Below are 24,134 nucleotides of genomic sequence, written 5' to 3'. Positions count from 1 at the left end.
CGGGTCTGTCCCTGACATCTGCATTTTCAGGCTCGCTCTGGAAACACTCTGTGGAAACGCTCCCCACCCACACTGCTTGGTGCCTCGTCTGAGCTGCTGTGACGTAGATGACCATAGTAACTCATTAGATTACCATAGTAACTAGTATATCATGCAAAAGCGCAGATTCCAACCATTGAAATACTTTGTATTAGGGATGTCCGATAATGGCTTTTTGCCGATATTCCGATATTGTCCAACTCTTTAATTACCGATACCGATATCAACCGATACCGATATCAACCGATTTATGCAGTCGTGGAATTAACACATTATTATGCCTAATTTGGACAACCATGTATGGTGAAGATAAGGTACTTTTTAAAAAAAATAATAAAATAGGATAACTAAATTAAAAACATTTTCTTGAATAAAAAAGAAAGTAAAACAATATAAAAATAGTTACATAGAAACCAGTAATTAATGAAAATTAGTAAAATTAACTGTTAAAGGTTAGTACTATTAGTGGACCAGCAGCACGCACAATCATGTGTGCTTACGGACTGTATCCCTTGCAGACTGTATTGATATATATTGATATATAATGTAGGAACCAGAATATTGATAACAGAAAGAAATGGGGGGAGGGAGGTTTTTTGGGTTGGCGCACTAATTGTAAGTGTATTTTGTGTTTTTTATGTTGATTTAATAAAAAAAAATTTAAAAAAACAATACAGATAATAAAAAAAACGATACCGATAATTTCCGATATTACATTTTAACGCATTTATCGGCCGATAATATCGGCAGGCCGATATTATCGGACATCCCTACTTTGTATAGTTCAAAACTTACGGTCATTTGAAAACATCACTGCACATCATAATGGCGGCTACAGTTTCCATCTTAAAGATCTAAAAAAAATATTTGGGAATGTCCGGCGGGCCAGATTGAAAAGCGGGCCTTAATTTTCCCAGGTCTGCTTTAAAGGCTATGGTGACTCCCATTGGCTGCATCTTCCAAGTGTTTTTTTTATTTTCTTTAAAATCCTCATATTTCTCATAGTGATTGTGAACGATGGGCAAAGTAAAAAAAATGCAGTTCCCCTTTAAAGATGGGTTATGTCAGAGATGGCATTCTGTTAGTTTAAATGTAATTTGCTTATGTATTGTCTTTGTGGATTCACCTAACATTTTTCTTACCCTGAGTTACTCCTTGTTTACGTTACACACTTAAATTTGCTTCGGTCTAGCAAGCACCCTGTCCATTTTGACAAAAGGTACTGTGCTCTTGGTTGTTGTTGTTCCCATGGCAATGGCAACACCATTATATGCTATGTGAAGGTTGAGCTGGCTGCTGCTTAAGATTCATAACGGCAAGAGGCTCAGCAGAGATCTCAAGGAGACTTATTGCGACAGTCAACAGAAGAGAGGAAGTTCTTTTAGTCCGCTTGTATTTAAACTTCGGGTTTCACAAACGATGTCATTTTTGGATCTTCACGGTTGAAATGTTGGAAAGTATATTTGTTCTGTCCTTTTGTGTGAACATTGGTTGTTCTGTTGCAAGTTGCTCAGCACAGCCTAAAGCGAAACATTTAAGTCAAATGCATTTACTGCATTAGTTAATGTACTTACAAAAAGTCCTTAGATTGACTTGTTTCTGTATGCATGTTTATAGTAAACTTGCTAGCTGTGTGCATTATGGCTGACTTCATTATTGTCACTTAAATGGATTATCATGTGGAATAGGCTTCATCACTCTTCTTGTATCCTTGTATGGATGTATGCGTTTATGATTGGATCTAGTCAGGCACAAGCCACATTTGGGATTTACGGTGCAAAGAAGCAAAATTTAAACAAACTTCACACAGCTACCAACAATTTTCCCTCTAAGGTGCACGCCTGTACAATTGTGCACTGCTCAAGCGTCCTCTGCGCACGGCAAATCTATGCCACGCACAAAATCAAATAAAAAAATAAGCGCATAACAATTTTCGACACGACAGAGAAAACAGTTTTCGTCATTGTTCAAATATTGTAACGTCTGTCGAGACGCTTTGAGGACATGAATTCCATCCATTACTTTACTGAGCAAAACTCTTTATTGTCGGCCATAAACACATCACCAAAACATTAGTAAAAAAAATGATATCTAGCAAAAGTGGTCATTTTCTGCAGTACAAACCAGACCAAAGGCAACTTTGTTATATCAACAGCAGCCGCTCGCTCTTTCTCACTTGCGCCAACACATGCACATATGGCACTTAGCCAGTGATGCGTTTACAGCCACACAAAAAGTCGGACAACTTCAACACCACACACAAAGTGTCATTCCAGGTCGTTACACTATGATTTACCAATCAAATGTGTGCTTATTCTAGTGTCACTAATTAGGAATCTTAATTTATAAATATTAATCATGAAATGCTGTTAGTATATTAAATAAATACTAATAAAAATATATTTTTACAAACAGGAAGTTGCAGGAATGTACACATGATGATGCTTACATCTCATTGTGCAACATGTGAATGTTTTAATGGGAACTAAATGCAATGTCTGAAAGGGGTACAAATTATTTCCAAAGCAGGACCTCCACCCAGACAAACAACACAAGTACACAGTTCATGAAAAACAATATTTTTTGTTATTGTCATTGTAAGTGGGCCTAAACACTTATATTAGAAAATAACCTCATGGAAATGACTGCTGTCATTTGATTATAATAATAAGAGAATGTTGTCTGTCTATCTGTGTTGGCCCTGCGATGAGGTGGGGACTTGTCCAGGGTGTACCCCGCCTTCTGCCCGAATGCAGCTGATATAGGCTCCAGCACCCCCCGTGACCCCGAAAGGGACAAGCGGTTGAAAATGGATGGATGGATGGAGATGTAACTTGTTATTTAGTCAGGTTTGGGACAGGTGTAACTTGTTATTTAGTCAGGTTTGGGACAGGTGTGCTGCTGGTGTAGCCACAGTGTGCACGTCTGATGTTGCTCACATGGGCTCCAGTGTTTCCCATAAACTGCCAAGATACCTGTGGCGGTGGGGGCGTGGCTATGGGCATGGCCACCATGACATCATCGGGTAATTTGCATAATTTACTACAATGATTTGATTTTCTCTAAAAAGGCTCAAAAAATGTATACTTACTAATTAATAATAACAGTTTTGTTTTAAACGTCCATCCATCCATCCATTTTACAATATAATTACAACACTTTATGTACATATTTATATACAGATTTGAACAATAAGTTATTCACTGAAATATATTTATTAATTGTGGTTCTTACAAAAAATATATCTTATAAAATATATAAGCTAAAATGTCTCAAAGCTCTGCCCCTTTAATTAGTGCATACTAAATCATTTAACTTTAGCCTACTATTACAACCATATTATTTACCAGCAACATAAAGTGAAACAGAGGCAGAGGTGTCCTGCCACAGTCAGTAACAAATAAACAGAAAACAGTAGTGGTGGTAGATAGACACAGAGCTTCATCAAACATCTGATCCACTGAACAAAGAGCTCCAAAAATCTTGAACTTTAGACTGCCATCAGTTTTACTCCCTACACTTAACCATGTGTTTCCTACTGCCTGCAGACTTTGCACCCTTTGTTATATACACATGTTGTGTTTCTAATATAAATACATTTAATAAAGTCAAATACAAATAATGCAACAAGAGAAGTATCCTACACTTCTCTTTTGTAAAGTAAATCTGAACAGCCGATATGGGCATCTACATCAACTATATGATATGCCTGAGAAGCTGGAGAGGACACAAAAAAAAAAAAAAAAAAATTTTTAAATTTTAAATTAAAAAAAAATAAAAAAATTTACATTTGTGGCTGACGTAGTTCTTTCGTGGCGGGCCGCCACAAATAAATTAATGTGTGGGAAACACTGGGCTCCACTGAATGCTCAGGGAGTTTTTGTGTTTGCTCACATGAAAAATTAGAGGTAACTTTGGCTACCAAGTACAGTTTCATCTATTCTCGACCATTCGTTTTTAGTTAGGTTGCTGTTTAAGGAAGGCTGCTTTGGAAAGCTGCCACGTCGACTCTTCTGTGATGGCCCTCTTGACTTGACAGGACGTCACTCCTTTGTCCTGCTGCCATCAACACATGCACCCTGAGAAAGCCTGGCCGGCTTAAAGCACATGCTGTGCCCGAACACACGGCAGGGGCAGGTGCCAGTCAAAGCTGCCAGCTTATGTTGTGCCACGGCCTCACTTGCTGTTGAAAGGTCTATTTAAAAAGCACCTATGTGAGTCATATTGGGTGAAATGTATCATCAAGCTTGAACTCCGTGGACTCGGTCACCTGTTGGTGAACACGGAGGTGAAAAAGTATGGATGGCGGATATGTTTGGACCGCTACCAAAGCAGGATGTTGATACAAAAAGACAGCTGATGTACGCGTGCTTCTTCAGAGCGAGCCTGTAGAGTAAACACGACCCCTGGTTAGTGTTTTGAGAAAAAAAGAGAATACGCTGTTACAAAATCTACTCCTTTTTTTTCCTCTGCGATCTTAAAATTGATGTAGTCCTCGGAGACAGGAAGTGTTGCATAATCACCAAAGAGTAGGACTAAAGGCTTGTCTAAATCAGTGGTTCTTAACCTTGTTGGAGGTACCGAACCCCACCAGTTTCATATGCGCATTTACCGAACCCTTCTTTAGTGAAAAATAAAATGTTTTTTTTTTTCAAATTCAAGACAAAGTTATGTTTTTGGTAACACAGTATGGGGAACATATTCTAAGTAACAAGGACTTAATTTAGAGTTATTTGGTTAGGGTTACACTGCAAAAAGTCAGTGTTCAAAAACAAGGGAAAAAAAATACAAAAATGAGGGGTATTTTATTTGAACTAAGCAAAATTATCTGCCAATAGAACAAGAAAATTTGGCTTGTCAAGACTTTCCAAAAGCTAACTTCAATTAACCCAAAAATACCTTAAAATAAGTATATTCTCACTAATAACAAGTGCACTTTTCTTGGTAGAAAAAAAAAAGAGACCTTTTTGCTCAATATGTAGAAAAATATTCTTAAATGAAGTAAATACTAGTGATATGCGCTCGGCATTACATTTCTTGAAACCAGCAAACTTATACTAAAAAACTAATTTATTGTTCTTAATGGGAAGGCAACCGCTTGTTACTCTCGGGGTCTCCTAGTCGCTCAGGCAAATCATATGGTCTTAAAATGTATTTTTCCATCGACAACGTGACATCATCGCGCCAAGTGCGTGCTCTTTCAGTCAATTAGCGCGCATATATACAGTCCGGCCCCCGGCCAAACATTTTTTAATTGTAATTTTGAAGAATTCACCTGAATGTGCATGAACTATTTCTGTTCAAAATTGTTAGAAATGTCACGTTAAATGTTTAAATATTAACTGTGCCAACTGTACTACTTTATGAGTTTATATTTTCTCTTGTTTCATTGATAATTATACAGCAAAGTCTATTTGGCTGTCATCTGTTTTAATTATGAGACAAAATTGTGTCAAAGTCATGATTTTTTTTTTTTTTCATGCTTGAAATAAGAAATTATTACTTTAAAAAAGTCGTTTTATACTTGTGAGTGTTGATGACACAGCTTTGCAACAGTTGATATTCTAGTTTCAAGCACGTTTTACTCAATATAGGTCATAACATCTCAGCTACAAGCTGCAATATCTTACTGAGATCATTTAGGACCAAAAATCCTTAAAACAAGTAAAACACTCTAACATAAAATCTGCTTAGTGAAAAGAATTATCTTATCAGACAGAAAATAAGCAAATATCACCCTTATTTGAGATATTTCATCTTACTTAGATTTCAGTTTTTGCAGTGTAGGGTCAGGGTTAGGGTTATAATAAGGCCATGCCGAATAAGGCATTAATAAGTACTTAATAATAACTAGTTAAGAGCCAATATGTTACTAATTTGCATGTTAATAAGCAACTAATTAATGGTGAATATGTTCCCCATGCTAAAGTGTTACCATGTTTTTTTACTGGTGCATAAAATGAACCGTGCATGAACGTCACCTTGTTCAAACAACAAAACCAACACAGTACATAAACTCACAACAAATTACACACCTGCAAACCAGTCAGCTGTTGCCGTATCCGTAATACGCCGATAGGGAGAAGTTTGTATTTACACGATGAGTCGGGTGTGTTTTGACCTCCACCGAACCCCTGAGGCCGACTCACCGAACCCCTAGGGTTCGATCGAACCCAGGTTAAGAACCACTGGTCTGAATGAATTGACTGTTGACGTTATTTAGCTAATTTGTACAGTATATCTTAATGTGTATAGATTATATGCATCAGAAAAATCAGTGTTAGTAGCGTGACCTTCTCTGAAATGAAGCTTCCCGTAGTTCCATGTTCGAATGCTACTGTGTCAATGGTTCTGAGAAATACCGGCCGTTTGGATTGGACGGCGACCGCTGACAGATCCGCTTTTGTCAGGACACTTACTGTATTGGGTTAAACAATCATTTAGTTTCCACAAGGGGTTAGAAGTGAAGCAGCAATCCCTTGCGTTCAAGTGCACATAAGTGTAAAAAGGATGAAAACAGACAGTGACAACAGTTGTTGAAAAATAAACACCGGCCTGTTCGCCGAATGTATTATGTTTTGTATTCTAAGTATCTAGTAGAGGGGATTGTCCTTTTGGTCTTCCTGTGTTGTCACAGTGATGTGGAAACAGCTGCCATCATGCAGCCACATTTAAACCTGATAAGAGCATTGGGGAAGATATTGGAATACTTTTTCCATTTTTGGCTTCATGCATTGTAGGTCCTGATGCTATTTTCCTTTCTCTAAAGGGCACACACACGTTTAATATTACAATATGTATATATAGTTTCCCTTAGATGGCCACGGTCTGGTACTCTACTGTACTGTCTTGATGTATACATGTCTTTTTAAGCATCCTTGCGGATGTGTGTCCTAAATAAAGCCAAGTACCGTTTTTATGAATATATGCTTATAGCCCGAACTTAAGCTGGTTACCCAGTTTTGCGTTACGTAGCTGAATTGGGTCACCACAATTCCGATGTATCCTATTTGGTCTTTTCCTCTGAGACAACCCATATATGGCACACAAGTCTTCCATTTCCTCCTCTTTTTTTGTCTCTTTCTCCTTTCCTACAGGGATGTCAGCACAGTCCTACGACCTTGTGACAACACTCTTCTTTTCTTTGCTCTGCTTCATCTATAGATTACACCGCCAAGTTTATACATGCTGATTTTAAGCTCACAGCAACTAAATGTTCATTTAGAATGACTTTGTGCACACATACAATAACACTATTAGTGATTATTTTCACTTGGGAACCTGTGCCTGATGTTTTTTATGCTGACATGTTTTGTTTGGTTACAGTTGGCGATAAAGTGCCTGCTGACATCCGTATCTGTTCAATCAAATCAACAACCTTGAGGGTTGACCAGTCCATTCTCACTGGTAAGTCGATAAACAGCTTTCATTAAGCCAGGTATGTGTTGAAATCTATATCCAACCTAAATTTTGTTTACCGCCACCTGGTTAGTTCTTTCGATCTGAGGAAGGAAACGTATACAATTTAAAACTCTATTCTGAAAATGTTCAAGACAGTGTACATTCAAACACATGCAGCTTTTTCAATAGAAATAAGAGCATAGTCACAATCATGATCAGTTTAGACTAGATTAAATAGAATTTTATTGATCCATTGGTGTCTGCCCTCAGGGAAATTTAGGTTCCGGTAATCCTAGGGCATTAAATTGATCGTGATTGGACTGTTCAGTCTAAAGCTGTCGTATCCAGTTTTTGAGCATGAACTGGCAAAGCCTTCTCGAATGAGAGGCGAAATTAAATAACTTCTAAGACAACCTGATTAGTCCAATTGCGATTGGTTCAATGCCCTGAGAATTAGGGATGATGTTTGATAAGTAATGATAAGAGTTCGAGCCCATTATCGAATCCTCTTATCGAACCGATTCCTTATCGATTCTCTTATCGAATCCAGATAGGTTGTTGTACATGGAAAAAAAACACAATATTTGGCTTAACAAAAGCTCACTTTTATTTTATAAGAAAAAAGTACAATTAATTAAATAAAAAAATATTGACTGTTACCCCCCTAAAAAAATAAAATAAATAAATATTGACTGTTGTTACCCAAAGTATATTAAGTGGGATTTTTCAGAAAAACAAATATATACAGTAACACAAAAACAACCTGTCTCTGTGATCACTATAGGTCAGGGGTCGGCAACCCAAAATGTTGAAAGAGCCATATTGGACCAAAAATACAAAAACAAATCTGTCTGGAGCCGCAAAAAATTTAAAGCCATATTACATACAGATAGTGTGTCATGAGATATAAATTGAATTAAGAGGACTTAAAGGAAACTGAATGAGCTCAAATATAGCTACAAATGAGGCATAATGATGCGATATGTACGTACAGCTAGCCTAAATAGCATGTTAGCATCGATTAGCTTGCAGTCATTCAGTGACCAAATATGCCTGATTAGCACTCCACACAAGTCAATAACATCAACAAAACTCACCTTTGTGCATTCATGCACATTGTTAAAAGTTTGTTGGACAAAATGAGACAGAAAAAGAAGTGGCATAAAACGCGTGCTAGATGGTCGGAGAAAGTTATACATGTAAACAAACTAAGGTGAGTTCAAGGACCGCCAAAATTAATAGGACAAAACGGCGCTCGCCAAATACTCTATCAGTGAAGCATGTTTAATATAAACAGTGTGCTTTATAACAATTAGGGAGGTTTGTGTTATGTTTGTCCTCCTACAGAAACCATATTAAAACAAAAAAAAATTTTTTTTCCGCTCATCTTTTTCCATTTCTCATACATTTTTGAAAAAGTTCCAGAGAACCACTAGGTCGGCGCTAAAGAGCCGCATGCGGCTCTAGAGCCGCGGGTTGCCGACCCCTGCTATAGGTGAATAGCCATGCCTTGAGGCGTTTTTTCCGGTCCATTATTTTTGCTGCTTGTGTAGCTCAGTCTAATGACTGAGCTACGTCATTTCCTGTGATGTCCCACAGGGCATTTCTTGTGGGACGGGATTCGTTCCCAGGGATTCGAATAAAGAACCAACTTTTTTTTTTTTTTTTACTATAGTGGCCTCGATAACGGGAACCTGTTCTCAAAAAGGGATTTGAGTCCATGGAATCGGTTATTTTCTTATCTGACTGTTCTTTTCTTATCGAACAACCGGGAGAACCGGTTTCGAACATAATCCCTACTGAGAATACAATGACCTGGATGAATAAGAATATTTACATAACACAACAGTAACACAAAAAAAAAAGCATAAATGAAAGAGAAATAAAGTATGATTAGTTATCAGTTTAGCATGTTCTGCAACATATAAAAATAAAACAGTTTTAGTAAAATACAAGATTATATCAAGTGAGCACAGTATGAATCTGAGATCGTCATCTTCTCTGCTGTCTTAACGTGACACTTTGTCTTTTGCAGGGGAGTCTGTCTCGGTCATCAAACACACAGACCCTGTGCCCGACCCTCGTGCTGTCAATCAAGACAAGAAGAACATGCTCTTCTCTGTAAGTCTAGTTTTTACCGACCATTGTTTGTTTTACAAGTCAAAATCCTGGGGGAAAATATATTCTTTCTTATTTCAGGGTACCAACATTGCTGCTGGGAAGGCTGTGGGTGTGGCTGTGGCCACAGGTGTCAACACAGAGATCGGTAAGATCCGTGATGAGATGGCGGCCACTGAGCAGGACAAGACACCCTTGCAACAGAAATTGGATGAGTTTGGCGAACAGCTGTCCAAGGTCATTTCCCTCATTTGCATTGCGGTATGGATCATCAACATCGGCCATTTCAATGACCCCGTGCACGGAGGCTCGTGGATCCGCGGGGCTGTCTACTATTTCAAGATTGCCGTGGCACTGGCTGTGGCTGCCATCCCTGAAGGTCTCCCTGCTGTCATCACCACCTGTTTGGCTCTGGGCACCCGCCGCATGGCCAAGAAAAATGCCATTGTCCGAAGTTTGCCCTCTGTGGAAACACTGGGCTGCACATCTGTCATTTGTTCTGACAAGACCGGAACTCTGACCACCAATCAAATGTCTGTCTGCAGGGTAAGTCTCACGCAATATTGCACTGCCTTCTCGGTAGTTGTTTGAATAGGGTGACAGATGCTTGCTCTGTGCAAACACCGTTCTTTTGTGACCATGTTTTCAGGTTGTGTAGCTTGAAGGCAGCATGGGGGAGTTTCTTTACTTACATTAAGCCGTTGGAAGACTTGTACCTGTTGTGTAACTGACCTTGCGTCATCAAGTTGTAAAGCAGCCAATGTGTAGCCTCTTTGAAATAAGCATGTCATGTTGAAATTGCCATTTATTTCAGTTTAAAACTCTTTTTGGCCTGCTCAATAATTCACATGATCTTAAATTACAAATCAAGGCACTGACTCTTTTGCAAATGTACAATTTCGATTTTGTCCTGAGATGTTTTACCTGCTTCCAAGCCCTCGGACTTAGACCATTTATATTTTTAAGGTTATGACAGGTCACAACATCCCTCCCGCAAGAATGGTTTTTTGATTGATTGATTGATTGATTATAACTTTTATTAGTAGATTGCACAGTACAGTACATATTCCGTACAATTGACCACTAAATGGTAACACCCGAATAATTTTTTCAACTTGTTTGAGTCGGGGTCCACGTAAATCAATTCATGGTACAAATATGTACTATCATCATAATACAGTCATCACACAAATCAATCATCAGAGTATATACATTGAATTATTTACATTATTTACAATCCGGGGGGTGGGATGTGGAGGGTTTGGTTGATATCAGCACTTCAGTCATCAACAATTGTATCATCAGAGAAATGGACATTGAAACCGTGTAGGTCTGACTTGGTAGGATATGTACAGAGAACATAGTGAGTTCAGATAGAATAAGAACAAGTATACACATTAGAAATACATTTGATTATTTACATTTGGTTATTTACAATCCGGGGAGGTGGAGGGGGGAGGGTGTTAGTCAAGGGTTGAAGTTGCCTGAAAAGTGTTGTTTTAGTGCTGTTTTGAAGGAGGATAGAGATGCACTTTCTTTTACACCTGTTGGGAGTGCATTCCATATTGATGTGGCATAGAAGGAGAATGAGTTAAGACCTTTTGTTAGATGGGAATCTGGGTTTAACGTGGTTTGTGGAGCTCCCCCTGGTGTTGTGGTTATGTCGGTCATTTACGTTATGGAAGTAGTTTGACATGTAATTCGGTATCAGGGAGGTGTAGCGGATTTTATAGACTAGGCTCAGTGCAAGTTGTTTTACTCTGTCCTCCACCCTGAGCCAGCCCACTTTGGAGAAATGGGTAGGAGTGAGGTGTGATCTGGGGTGGAGGTCTAGAAGTAACCTGACTAGCGTGTTCTGGGATGTCCTGGATTCACTCTATTGTGGTGCTAAAAGACAGTTAAGATACAATGGCCTCTCAAAAGTGTTGTTTTTAGTAGGGTTGTATTGATTGATCGATAGATCAATAGATCAATTTATATTCCTAAATTTTAAGTATATTGATCGGTGCTCGGCAAGTTTGCCTTCCAAGGGATCGGTATCAATCCAAAATCGTTTTAAAAGGGAATCGATCTATTTTATCGGTTCTAGAACAAGGAAAACATTGGATTAAAGAACGGCAGACTTTATGTGAAGTTTGGCACTTTTACAAATAAAGGCATTAAATCTGTGACGTCATCAAAACATAAATGGCGGATATCTACGGTGGTCGAGAAATTTCATAACTAGTGCAAAAACTGCAAACACCACAAGACCATATCATTGATTACAACTTTCAGCTACAGCACGATTACAAAAGCCGCAATAAAGAAAAACGACACAACACAATAATATAAAGCCGCAACGGAACTTCAAGCCACAAAAGATGTGACTGACACAACGGAGGTGACAGTGGGACAAATTACGCGGACTCACCGACTTCCAAAGCACAAGCAGAAGTCATTTAATCAAAAACAAATATAGGAGATGGATCAAGGAGGCTATGGAAATTAGGAAGCGTGTGCTTCCGCACACCTGGGACGCTGTCTGTCATCGGCGACGTCAGGGCGGAGAAAAGGTCATGTATGACCCGGTCGGGGAACTTTTATTTAGCAGGTACATCTACTGTTAAAATGTTGGTTGCTGTACTTTTATTGAAAATTGCTTGAATATTGAAAATTATGCGCAGAATATGTTTCCTCCTTGTTAATTCAACCTAAAGTGTTAGTTGCACCATATTCACATGAGATGTGAATGCATTGGCCATTAGTTGTTTACCGTATTTTTCGGACTATAAGTCTCAGTTTTTTTCATAGTTTGTCCGGGGGTGCGACTTATACTCAGGAGCGACTTATGTGTGAAATTATTAACACATTACCGTAAAATATCAAATAATATTATTTAGCTCATTCACGTAAGAGACTAGACGTATAAGATTTCATGGGATTAGGAGTGACAGATTGTTTGGTAAACGTATAGCATGTTCTATATGTTATAGTTATTTGAATGACTCTTACCATAATATGTTACGTTAACATACCAGGCACGTTCTCAGTTGGTTATTTATGCCTCATATAACGTACACTTATTCAGCCTGTTGTTCACTATTCTTTATTTATTTTAAATTGCCTTTCAAATGTCTATTCTTGGTGTTGGCTTTTATCAAATAAATTTCCCCATAAAATGCGACTTACACTCCAGTGCGACTTATACATGTTTTTTTCCTTCTTTATTATGCATTTTCAGCCGGTGCGACTTATACTCCGGAGCGACTTATACACCGAAAAATAGTGTCCAGTATCCACAATTTATTTCACAGTTACACTGGTAGATTTTATTAATTTTTTGCTCAAAAGTTACTGAATCGTTTGGGATCTTTTTTTTTTTTTTTTAAATGACATCGTCTCTGGATCCTATCGGGCAACCACAAATATCGAATCAAATTGAATCGTTGTTAAAATGAATTGTTACAACTAGAGATGTCCGATACTATCGGCCGATAAATGCTTTAAAATGTAATATCGGAAATTATCTGTATCGGTTTCAGAAAGTAAAATTAATGACTTTTTAAAACGCCGCTGTACGGAGCGGTACATATCCGGTAAAACACGGACGTAGGCACTCTGGACTAAAGCTGTGTGCCTTCATTGTTTTTGTAGCTGTTGTTTTGAGGCATGTTTAAAAAAAAATAATGCACTTTGTGAAAGTCAAAGTATAGTATTTCCCATAGTTGTAGTGGGTATCAGGATTATCTCAGGGAGAGCATGTCCCAAATTCCAAGCTGCTGTTTTGAGGCATGTTAAAAACGTCAATAATAAATATGGCAGTGCCATGTTGGCACTTTTTTCCATAACTGGAGTTGAAGTTGTTCTCTTATTTTGGAAAACCTTGTTTTTGATTGATTGATTGAAACTTGTATTAGTAGATTGCACAGTACATATTCCGTACAATTGACCACTAAATGGTAACACCTGAATAAGTGTTTCAACTTGTTTAAGTCGGGGTCCACATTAATCAATTTGTGGTAAAGTTATAAATAAATAAATTAATTAATTAATATAAATAAATAATAAATAAATAAAGTTACATTGTTTAATGCATCCAGCGGAGCATCACAACAAAATTAGGCATAATAATGTGTTAATTCCACGACTGTATATATCGGTATCGGTTGATATTGGAATCGGTAATTAAGAGTTGGACAGTATCGGGATATCGGCAAAAAAGCCATTATCGGACATCTCTAGTTACAACCCCTAATTTCAAGACAATCTGAACAGTCCAGTTGCGATTGATTCAATACCCTAGAAATACAATGATCTGCATGAATAAGAATATTTACAAGCACACATTTAATCATTGTACGTTTCTATTAAAAAAAAACAATATACGGTATTTTTCGGAGTATAAGTCGCTCTGGAGTATAAGTCGCACCGCCCGAAAATGCATAATAAAGAAGAAAAAAACATAAGTCGCACTGGAGTATAAGTCGCATTTTTGGGGGAAATGTATTTGATAAAACCCAACACCAAGAATAGACATTTGAAAGGCAATTTAAAATAAATAAAGAATAGTTATTGTGCAGAAATATGGGGAAATAACTACAAATGTGCGCTACATTCGCTAACCATGTTACAAAAAAGATCAGTTAGAATAATACATAATGTTGGACATAGAGAAGATACAAACCCTTTATTTATTAAGTCAAAAATATTTAAGTTTGGTGATTTGGTAAAATTGCAAACAGCTAAAATGATGTACAAAGCAATATATAACCTGCTACCAAAGAATGTACAACAATTCTTCTCAACTAAAGAGAAATATAACCTTAGAGGAAAAAATAATTTAAAACATGTGTATGCACGTACAACACTTAAAACTTTTACAGTATGTGGAATCAAATTATGGAATGGATTAAGCAAAGAAGTTAAAAATTGTACTGATATGATCCAGTTTAAGAGGTTGTTCAAAATAATAGTGCTTACAAAGTACAAAGAAGAAGAATTATGAGAAATACTTGTAACCTTATTAAAAATAAGATATTCTTCATCTCAGTATGTTAATAATGACTGAATTAATTAATTACATATTATGAAACTGTTGTGTATACTCATTCATAGATGTTATTTTATTATATAAAAAGGTCAGTAAATGATTCTATATCATTGTAAACGCTTTGAAGTGGGAAAGGGGTAGGATTAAATAACCTTTGCTTCTTCCTACTCCTTTTCGGGCATGATGTAAAATGAAATAATATGAAATTGTGTGACGTATTAAGATGTAAGTGTGTTCATGTTCGAAATAAACTAAAGAAAGAAAAATAAATAAAGAATAGTGAACAACAGGCTGAATAAGTGTACGTTATATGAGGCATAAATAACCAACTGAGAACGTGCCTGGTATGTTAACGTAACATATTATGGTAAGAGTCATTCAAATACCGTAATTTCCGGACTATAAGCCGCACCTGACTATAAGCCGCACCAGCTAAATTTAGGGGAAAATACAGATTGCTCCATATATAAGCCGCACCCGACTATAAGCCGCACCAGCTAAATTTAGGGGAAAATACAGATTGCTCCATATATAAGCCGCACCTGACTATAAGCCGCACCAGCTAAATTTAGGGGAAAATACAGATTGCTCCATATATAAGCCGCACCCGACTATAAGCCGCAGGGTTTTGATGTGTAATTAGCGTAGTATATAGGGGTTCCTGCTACCACGGAGGGGATTGTCGGGACAGAGATGACTGTTTGGGAACGCAAAGCGTCCCATTTATTAACAATAAATCTTTCAATCATTCAATCAAACTTTCACATCTTTGACATGGCGAACAGCATTCGTGCAGAGTACAAATAATACAACGGTGCAAAGTAATACAAAGTGCTCGCCTGTACGTTATCAAAATAACCAGCCTACCGGTATATGAAAAGTCAGTGTTTAATCATTGTGTCATCGTCTTCCTACTGCATACTAAAACCACCGAAATCCTCTTCGTCGGTGTCGGAGAAGAACAGGCCGTAAATAAGCCGCACCCTTGTATAAGCCGCAGGGACCAGAACGAGGGGAAAAAGTAGCGGCTTATAGTCCGGAAATTACGGTAACTATAACATATAGAACATGCTATACGTTTACCAAACAATCTGTCACTCCTAATCGCTAAATCCCATGAAATCTTATACGTCTAGTCTCTTACGTGAATGAGCTAAATAATATTATTTGATATTTTACGCTAATGTGTTAATAATTTCACACATAAGTCACTCCAGAGTATAAGTCGCACCCCCGGATAAACTATGAAAAAAAAACTGCGACTTATAGTCCGAAAAATACGGTACGTAACATCCTGTTAACATTCAATTAGAAATGTGTGGCCTTGGCTTCATCCTTGGATGGGTAAAAATAACTCTCTACTCTACCTGTTTATCAGGTTGGATCAAAAAAGGACTATTCTACATCATGTTTCTATTCGTATCCTTAATCAGTTATTTTCTCCTGAGCCACGTTGCTGCCATTAGTTATTGTAATCACTTTATTGTTATCTCTTCAATGTTAGTGTAATGTGTGCGTGAGCAGGAAGACAAACAACTTCCCTTGTGAAGAAGCCTGGCACCAGCGTTTCTTGCTTTAAGGCAGAACATCTCTCCTTCCATGGGGACTCTGGCACGGGACTGTGTGTTTACACGAGGGGTGGAACTAAACACTCCAAAGGAGACATGCTAAAACGAGCTCTGCTTATTAAAGCCCGTTTGGGATTTTTCTATGGCTTCTGCTGCCACCTGCTGTCTTCAACACTCATTTGTTCAAATGCTGCTTTGTCGTGATGGTAAAATGTATTTTAATCCTCAGATGTTCATCGTCAACAAAGCTGAAGGTGACAGCTTCTCGCTGACAGAGTTTACCATCACAGGTTCTACCTACGCACCTGAGGGAGACGTGTGAGTATTATAAGGCGAACAACAATTAATGGACATGGAAAGTCGATTGGAGAATTTGTGGTGATGAAATTCTTTACATTTCTGAAGATACCAGGATGGTAAACCAGTGAAATCCTCCCAGTATGATGCCCTGGTTGAACTGGCCACCATCTGTGCCCTGTGTAATGACTCATCCCTGGACTTCAATGAGGTCTGTAATTCACTCCACTTGTTTTATTATTGTATTTTTTTTTGTCATTCAAATCTAGATAATTAAAAGGGGTAAAGACGTGACACACATTTATGAATGGTTCCAGTACTCTTGTTATGTATTGATTGTGTTGATATTTTTAAGTGTTAAGCAAGTTCCTATACTGTGGGTTAGTGAAGGCATTCGTTTGAACCGCAGGTAGCTTCTTAGCAAGCAAGGTTTCATTAACTGGCAATAAATATTACTGGTAAATAAAGATTACAGGCATCAGAAGAACAATTACCATATTTTTCGGAGTATAAGTCGCTCCGGAGTATAATTCGCAACGGCCGAAAATGGATAATAAAGAAGGAAAAAAACATATATAAGTCGCACTGGAGTATAAGTCGCATTTTTTGGGGAAATGTATTGATAAAAGCCAACACCAAGAATAGACATTTGAAAGGCAATTTAAAATAAATAAAGAATAGTGAACAACAGGCTGAATAAGTGTACGTTATATGAGGCATAAATAACCAACTGAGAACGTGCCTGGTATGTTAACGTAACATATTATGGTAAGAGTCATTCAAATAACTATAACATATAGAACATGCTATACGTTTACCAAACAATCTGTCACTCCTAATCGCTAAATCCCATGAAATCTTATACGTCTAGTCCGGGGGTCGGCAACCCGCGGCTCTAGAGCCGCATGCGGCTCTTTAGCGCCGCCCTAGTGGCTCTCTGGAGATTTTTCAAAAATGTATGAAGAATGGAAAAAGATGAGGGGGGAAAAAAATCTATTTTTTTGTTTTAGTATGGTTTCTGTAGGAGGACAAACATGACACAAACCTCCCCAATTGTTATAAATCACACTGTTTATATTAAACATGCTTCACTGATTCGAGTATTTGGCGAGCGCCGTTTTGTCCTACTTATTTTGGCGGTCCTTGAACACACCTTATAGTTTGTTTACATGTATAACTTTCCCTGACTTTCTAGGACGTGTTTTATGCCACTTCTTTTTCTGTCTCATTTTGTCCATCACACTTTTAACGTTGTGCATGAGTGCACCAAAGTGAGTTTTGTTGATGTTATTGACTTGTGTGGAGTGCTAATCAGACATATTTGGTCACTGCATGACTGCAAGCTAGTCGATGCTAACATGCTATTTAGGCTAGCTGTATGTACATATTGCATCATTATGCCTCATTTGTAGCTATATTTGAGGTCATTTAGTTTCCTTTAAGTCCTCTTAATTAAATTTATATCTCATGACACATGTAATATGGCTTTTAATTTTTTGCGGCTCCAGACAGATTTGTTTTTGTATTTTTGGTCCAATATGGCTCTTTCAACATTTTGGGTTGCCCACCCCTGGTCTAGTCTCTTACGGGAATGAGCTAAATAATATTATTTGATATTTTACGGTAATGTGTTAATAATTTCACACATAAGTCGCTCCTGAGTATAAGTCGCACCCCCGGCCAAACTATCGCCTAACTCAGTTCAAATAAAATACCCCTATTTTTTGTATTTTTGTTTCTTGTTTTTGAACACCGACTTTTTGCAGTGTGGATATTACTCATGAAATGTTCTTACTAGATTACAGAAATGCCAATTAAGACACATTTTACAGACAAAGTTACAGTGATGTACACTTTATCCCATGCTTACATCTAATAGTGCAACATAAGAATGTTTTAAGGGGAACAAAATGTGATCTCTGAAAGGCATACAATACTAGTACCGGTACATAGAAACTCATGAAAATGACTGCTGTCATTTATTAATATATTAAAACATTTAACTCGTTATTCAGTCAGTTTTGGAACTGGTGTTTATACTGGTATGGCCACAGTGTGCACGTCCGATGTTGCTCACATGTGTTCCACTAAATGTTCAGGGAGTTTTTGCGTTTTCTCACACTGCAAAAAGTCAGTGTTCAAAAACGGGAAAAAAATACAAAAATGAGGGGTATTTTATTTGAACTAAGCAAAATTATCTGCCAATAGAGCAAGAAAATTTGGCTTGTCAAGACTTTCCAAAACAAGTCAAATTAGCTAACCTCAATGAACCCAAAAATACCTTAAAATAAGTATATTCTCACTAATAACAACTGTACTAATATATGAGTACGTATTTTCTATTGTTTCATTGAAAATAAAACAGCAAAGTCCATTTGGCTGTCATCTGTTTTAATTATGAGACTCAATTGTGTCAAAGTCATGATTTTTTTTTTTCATGCTTGAAATAAGAAATTATTACTTTAAAAAAGTAGTTTTATATTTGTGAGAGTTGATGACACAGCTTTGCAACAGTTGATATTCTAGTTTCAAGCATGTTTTACTCAATGTAATTGAGATAATTTAGGACCAAAACCCTTAAAACAAGTAAAACACTCTTATTATAAAATCTGCTTAGTGAGAAAAATTATCTTATCAGATAGAAAATAAGCAAATATCACCCTTATTTGAGATATTTAATCTTACTTAAATTTCAGTTTTTGCAATGCAGACACACAAAAACTGTAATAAGTGAAATATTGTCTATAGAAAGAAAAAAACTGTGTTCGTATTCTTACAAAATGTTTGATGTTTCAGGTTAAAGGAGTGTTCGAAAAGGTTGGTGAGGCAACAGAAACGGCACTGACCTGTCTGGTGGAGAAAATGAATGTCTTTGACACCGAAGTCCACAGCCTGTCAAAGATCGACAGAGCTAACGCCTGCAACTCTGTGAGTGACACCAACTTACTATGCCTACTGCAGGCATTCTCAGTCTTTTTCTTGTTTTTTTGTTCAGGTGATCAAACAGCTCATGAAAAAGGAGTTCACTCTGGAGTTCTCAAGAGACAGGAAGTCCATGTCTGTCTACTGCACCCCCAACAAATCCCGTTCTTCCTTGGGCAAAATGTTTGTGAAGGTATTCGATGATTTAGCACATCTCTTCTAGGCCTTTGTCGTCTTCTGTGCTACAAACATTTGTCGTATGCCCTCTCACAGGGGGCACCAGAGGGCGTTATTGAGCGATGCACCCATGTCAGAGTAGGTAACAGCAAAGTTCCCCTCAGCAAAGGTATAAAGGAAAAAATCCTGTCCGTGATCCGTGACTATGGCACTGGCCGTGATACGCTGAGGTGTCTGGCTCTGGCCACACGGGACAACCCACCTAAGATGGAGGATATGTTACTTACCGAGACCGCCAAATTCTCTGAATACGAGGTAATTCTTGGTTGATAAGTAAGATTGGAGTTTGTCCGTCGTTTGGCTGCAGAATCCAAATATTCTGTCTTGGCTCTCTTGTTTCCAGTCCGATCTGACCTTCGTCGGCTGTGTCGGCATGCTGGACCCACCCAGAACGGAGGTAGCGGCGTCCATCAAGCTCTGTCGCCAGGCTGGCATCCGCGTCATCATGATCACCGGGGACAACAAGGGCACGGCCGTGGCCATCTGCCGCCGCATCGGCATCTTCTCGGAGGATGACGACGTCGAGCACATGGCCTACACCGGACGAGAGTTTGACGAGCTCGCCCCCAACATCCAACGTGAGGCCGTGACCCACGCACGCTGCTTTGCACGCGTTGAGCCTTCGCACAAGTCCAAGATCGTCGAGTTCCTTCAAGGATTTGATGAGATCACTGCTATGGTGCGTAGTCTCAAATATCGCTCATAAAAAATATATATGTATTAGGGGTGTAACGGTACTTCTCCTGGTTCTGCTCGTCATGTGATAGAAGCTCAGCTTTATGACTGCGAGTCTTCTCACCTGGACTTTGAACTTGGTCTGTCTTCGATCATCTAGTGCAGACATCTTCAGGATCGTTCTAATGTGCAGTCAAAGCCAAAATGCTAAAACAAGTTTTTTACATCATGTTAAAGGCCTACTGAAAGCCACTACTACCGACCACGCAGTCTGATAGTTTATACATCAATGATGAAATCTTAACATTGCAACACATGCCAATACGGCCGGGTTGACTTATAAAGTGCAATTTTAAATTTCCCGGGAAACTTCCGGTTGAAAACGTCTATGTATGATGACGTTTGCGCGTGACGTCAATGGTTGAAGCGGAAGTATTCGGACACATTGTATCCCAATACAAACATCTCTGTTTCATCGCAAAATTCCACAGTATTCTGGACATCTGTGTTGGTGAATCTTTTGCAATTTGTTTAATGAACAATGGAGACAGCAAAGAAGAAAGCTGTAGGTGGGATCGGTGTATTAGCGGCTGGCTGCAGCAACACAACCAGGAGCACTTTGAGTTGGATAGCAGACGCGCTACTGTGACTACAGCTTTGGCTTCCAAACATTTGATCGCTTGCCCGTACGTGCGTGTCGCTATGTGTATGTCACGTACGTAACTTTGGGGAAATATGTTTCTTGCCGACTCTGATGTCGTCGAAAGCTACAACGCCCACCGCCACACCGCTGTCCTCACCTTGACTTCCTCCGTCTCCGGGCCGCCGACCGCATCGATGATCAGGTGAAGTCCTTCGTCGCGCCGTCGATCGCTGGAACGCAGGTGAGCACGGGTGTTGATGAGCAGATGAGGGCTGGCTGGCGTAGGTGGAGAGCTAATGTTTTTAGCATAGCTCTGTCGAGGTCCCGTAGCTAAGTTAGCTTCAATGGCGTCGTTAGCAACAGCATTGCTAGGCTTCGCCAGGCGGTACAGCATTAACCGTGTGGTTACAGGTCCAGGGTTTGGTAGTATTGTTGATCTTCTGTCTATCCTTCCAGTCAGGGGTTTATTTATTTTGTTTCTATATGCATTTAAGCACGATGCTATCACGTTAGCTCCGTAGCTAAAGTGCTTCGCCGATGTATTGTCGTGGAGATAAAAGTCACTGTGAATGTCCATTTCGCGTTCTCGACTCTCATTTTCAAGAGGATATAGTATCCGAGGTGGTTTAAAATACAAATCCGTGATCCACAGTAGAAAAAGGAGAGTGTGTGGAATCCAATGAGCCAGCTTGTACCTAAGTTACGGTCAGAGCGAAAAAAGATACGTCCTGCACTGCACTCTAATCCTTCACTCTCACGTTCCTCATCCACGAATCTTTCATCCTGGCTCAAATTAATGGGGAAATCGTCGCTTTCTTGGTCCGAATCGCTCTCGCTGCTGGTGTAAACAATGGGGAAATGTGAGGAGCCTTTCAACCTGCGACGTCACGCTACTTCCGGTACAGGCAAGGCTTTTTTTATCAGCGACCAAAAGTTTCAACTTTATCGTCGATGTTCTCTACTAAATCCTTTCAGCAAAAATATGGCAATATCGTGAAATGATCAAGTATGACACAGAATGGATCTGCTATCCCCGTTTAAATAAAAAAAAAATCATTTCAATAGGCCTTTAAGGGCCAATAAATAAATTTAAAAAACTCCAGGCCAAAAGTTGCCACTGGGCTGCACTTTGGATACCCCAGCTATTCTTTTAATGAAAGTGCAACGATGCAAACAAAGTGCAACGGTAACATTCTGAACAATGTGAATTATTTTATCTTTAGTTGATTAATCACTGATTTGCAGCCCTAATAGTTCAACTTTGTAGCACTGTTCCCGTTTTTGACTAAATCATAGTGGCACACTGCATTCATCTCGACCACTTGTATTTGTCAGTTTTACGTATTTCACAGGAAGGTAAAGTTTTCCGAAATAGAAGACTAACAACTGAAGAGAGTCTCCTGGCGTTTGCTTTTCTTTGGCACTTTTGCTAGTCATGAGCCCTACTGGCCAAAGGCTGGAGGCAGTGGGTCGCACCACATTTGTTTACTAGTGTGCCGTGAGATATTGTCTGGTGTGCCGTGGGAAATTATGCAACTTCACCTAATTGGTCCAAAAAATATTTTTTGCAAATCAATAATTATAATAATGTGCCGTTGTCTAATGTCTGTGCTGTGTAGAGCTCGGCATATCAGTAGGTGGCAGCAGGTAGTTCATTGCTTTGTAGAAGTCGTAACGCGTCGAGGATGGTTTGTCGTGATACCAATATGCAGAGCACAGCGGGAGACGGCGTGCAGGTAAAAAGGTAAGTAACGCTTAAACCAAAAATGAACAAAAGGCAAGTCCCGCTAGGAAAAGGCACTGAAGCATAGGAATGGTTATGCAAAACAAATGTAAAACTAAACTGGCTACAAAGTAAACAAAAACGGAATGCTGGACGACAGCAAAAACTTACAGCGTGTGGAGCAGTAACGGCGTCCACAAAGTACATTGGTACATGACATGACTATCAACAATGTCCCCACAAAGAAGGATAGCATACGCACAACTTAAATAGTCTTAATTGCGAAAACAAAGCTGGTGCGGGCAATAGCACTCAAAGGAAGGCGTGAAGCTGCTACAGGAGAACACCAACAAAACGGGAAGGGTCACCAAAATAACAGCGCAAGACAGAAACTAAAGCACTACACAGAGGAAACAACAACAAACTCAAAATAAGGCACAACAACCTGGTGGAGTTTCTAATTCTTTAACCTTTTCTGCTGGTGGTGTGCCTCTGTATTTTTTTAATGAAAAAAATGTGCCTTGGCTCAAAAAAGGTTGAAAAACACTGATGTGGACACTTGAACCGAGGCACACTTCCTTTCTATCGCTTTAATACCTACCAATGGGGAACTTGTACTGAAGTAATGGCTCTGTACCAACAAATTGTAATACGAATACATGCTACACCCCTATCTGTGAGCTTAATTCATGTAAAGTGGTGGTCGAAGTACAGGGGACTATCTGTGGGATCAGTTTATATACAGAACACTGTGTTTTATGTCATGTATATTCATGTGGTGTTTATTGGTTTGATGTGATGTGAACACATTGTTTGTCCACAGACGGGAGATGGTGTGAATGATGCCCCAGCCTTGAAGAAGGCAGAGATCGGCATCGCCATGGGCTCTGGCACTGCCGTGGCCAAGTCGGCTTCCGAGATGGTCCTCGCCGATGACAACTTCTCTTCTATCGTGGCGGCGGTTGAGGAAGGCCGTGCTATTTACAACAACATGAAGCAGTTCATCAGATACCTGATCTCTTCAAATGTAGGAGAGGTCGTCTGGTGAGTTCATGGTAGATCATATTAGTAGCGGTTTTATTTTTGTATGGTGCACCCACATCAGCGTATAAGTTGTGTAACTGATGCGACTTCTCTTTGTAGTATCTTTCTTACTGCAGCACTGGGCTTCCCTGAGGCACTGATACCAGTTCAGCTGCTCTGGGTCAACCTGGTGACTGACGGCCTGCCTGCGACCGCCCTCGGTTTCAACCCACCAGACCTTGACATCATGGAGAAGCCTCCTCGCAACGCTAAAGAGCCCCTCATTTCTGGATGGCTCTTCTTCCGATACTTGGCCATCGGTGGTGAGTGTCTTTAATGTACAAACCCCGTTTCCATATGAGTTGGGAAATTGTGTTAGATGTAAATATAAATGGAATACAATGATTTGCAAATCCTTTTCAACCCATATTCAGTTGAATATGCTACAAAGACAAC

At 39.0% G+C, this 24,134-nt stretch overlaps 1 protein-coding gene across 1 annotated transcript in view; it reads left to right on the top strand.

The window, feature by feature from the left end:
* Nucleotides 1-24,134, top strand: part of atp2a2a (ATPase sarcoplasmic/endoplasmic reticulum Ca2+ transporting 2a) — an 80,218-nt gene that overhangs the window by 47,555 nt on the left and 8,529 nt on the right. The window contains exons 6-16 of the mRNA XM_062051547.1: nt 7,366-7,446; nt 9,476-9,561; nt 9,640-10,104; nt 16,388-16,476; nt 16,564-16,666; nt 19,252-19,383; nt 19,451-19,570; nt 19,651-19,869; nt 19,958-20,293; nt 23,479-23,699; nt 23,799-24,001. Of these exons, the coding sequence (XP_061907531.1) occupies nt 7,366-7,446; nt 9,476-9,561; nt 9,640-10,104; nt 16,388-16,476; nt 16,564-16,666; nt 19,252-19,383; nt 19,451-19,570; nt 19,651-19,869; nt 19,958-20,293; nt 23,479-23,699; nt 23,799-24,001 (2,055 nt within the window). The remainder of the gene's footprint in view (nt 1-7,365; nt 7,447-9,475; nt 9,562-9,639; nt 10,105-16,387; nt 16,477-16,563; nt 16,667-19,251; nt 19,384-19,450; nt 19,571-19,650; nt 19,870-19,957; nt 20,294-23,478; nt 23,700-23,798; nt 24,002-24,134) is intronic.

This window comes from Entelurus aequoreus, linkage group LG06 (assembly GCF_033978785.1).
Source record: "Entelurus aequoreus isolate RoL-2023_Sb linkage group LG06, RoL_Eaeq_v1.1, whole genome shotgun sequence".
Classification (NCBI taxonomy): domain Eukaryota; kingdom Metazoa; phylum Chordata; class Actinopteri; order Syngnathiformes; family Syngnathidae; genus Entelurus; species Entelurus aequoreus.
Note: the sequence above shows the minus strand (reverse complement) of the source record. Positions and strands in the feature narration are given on the sequence as shown.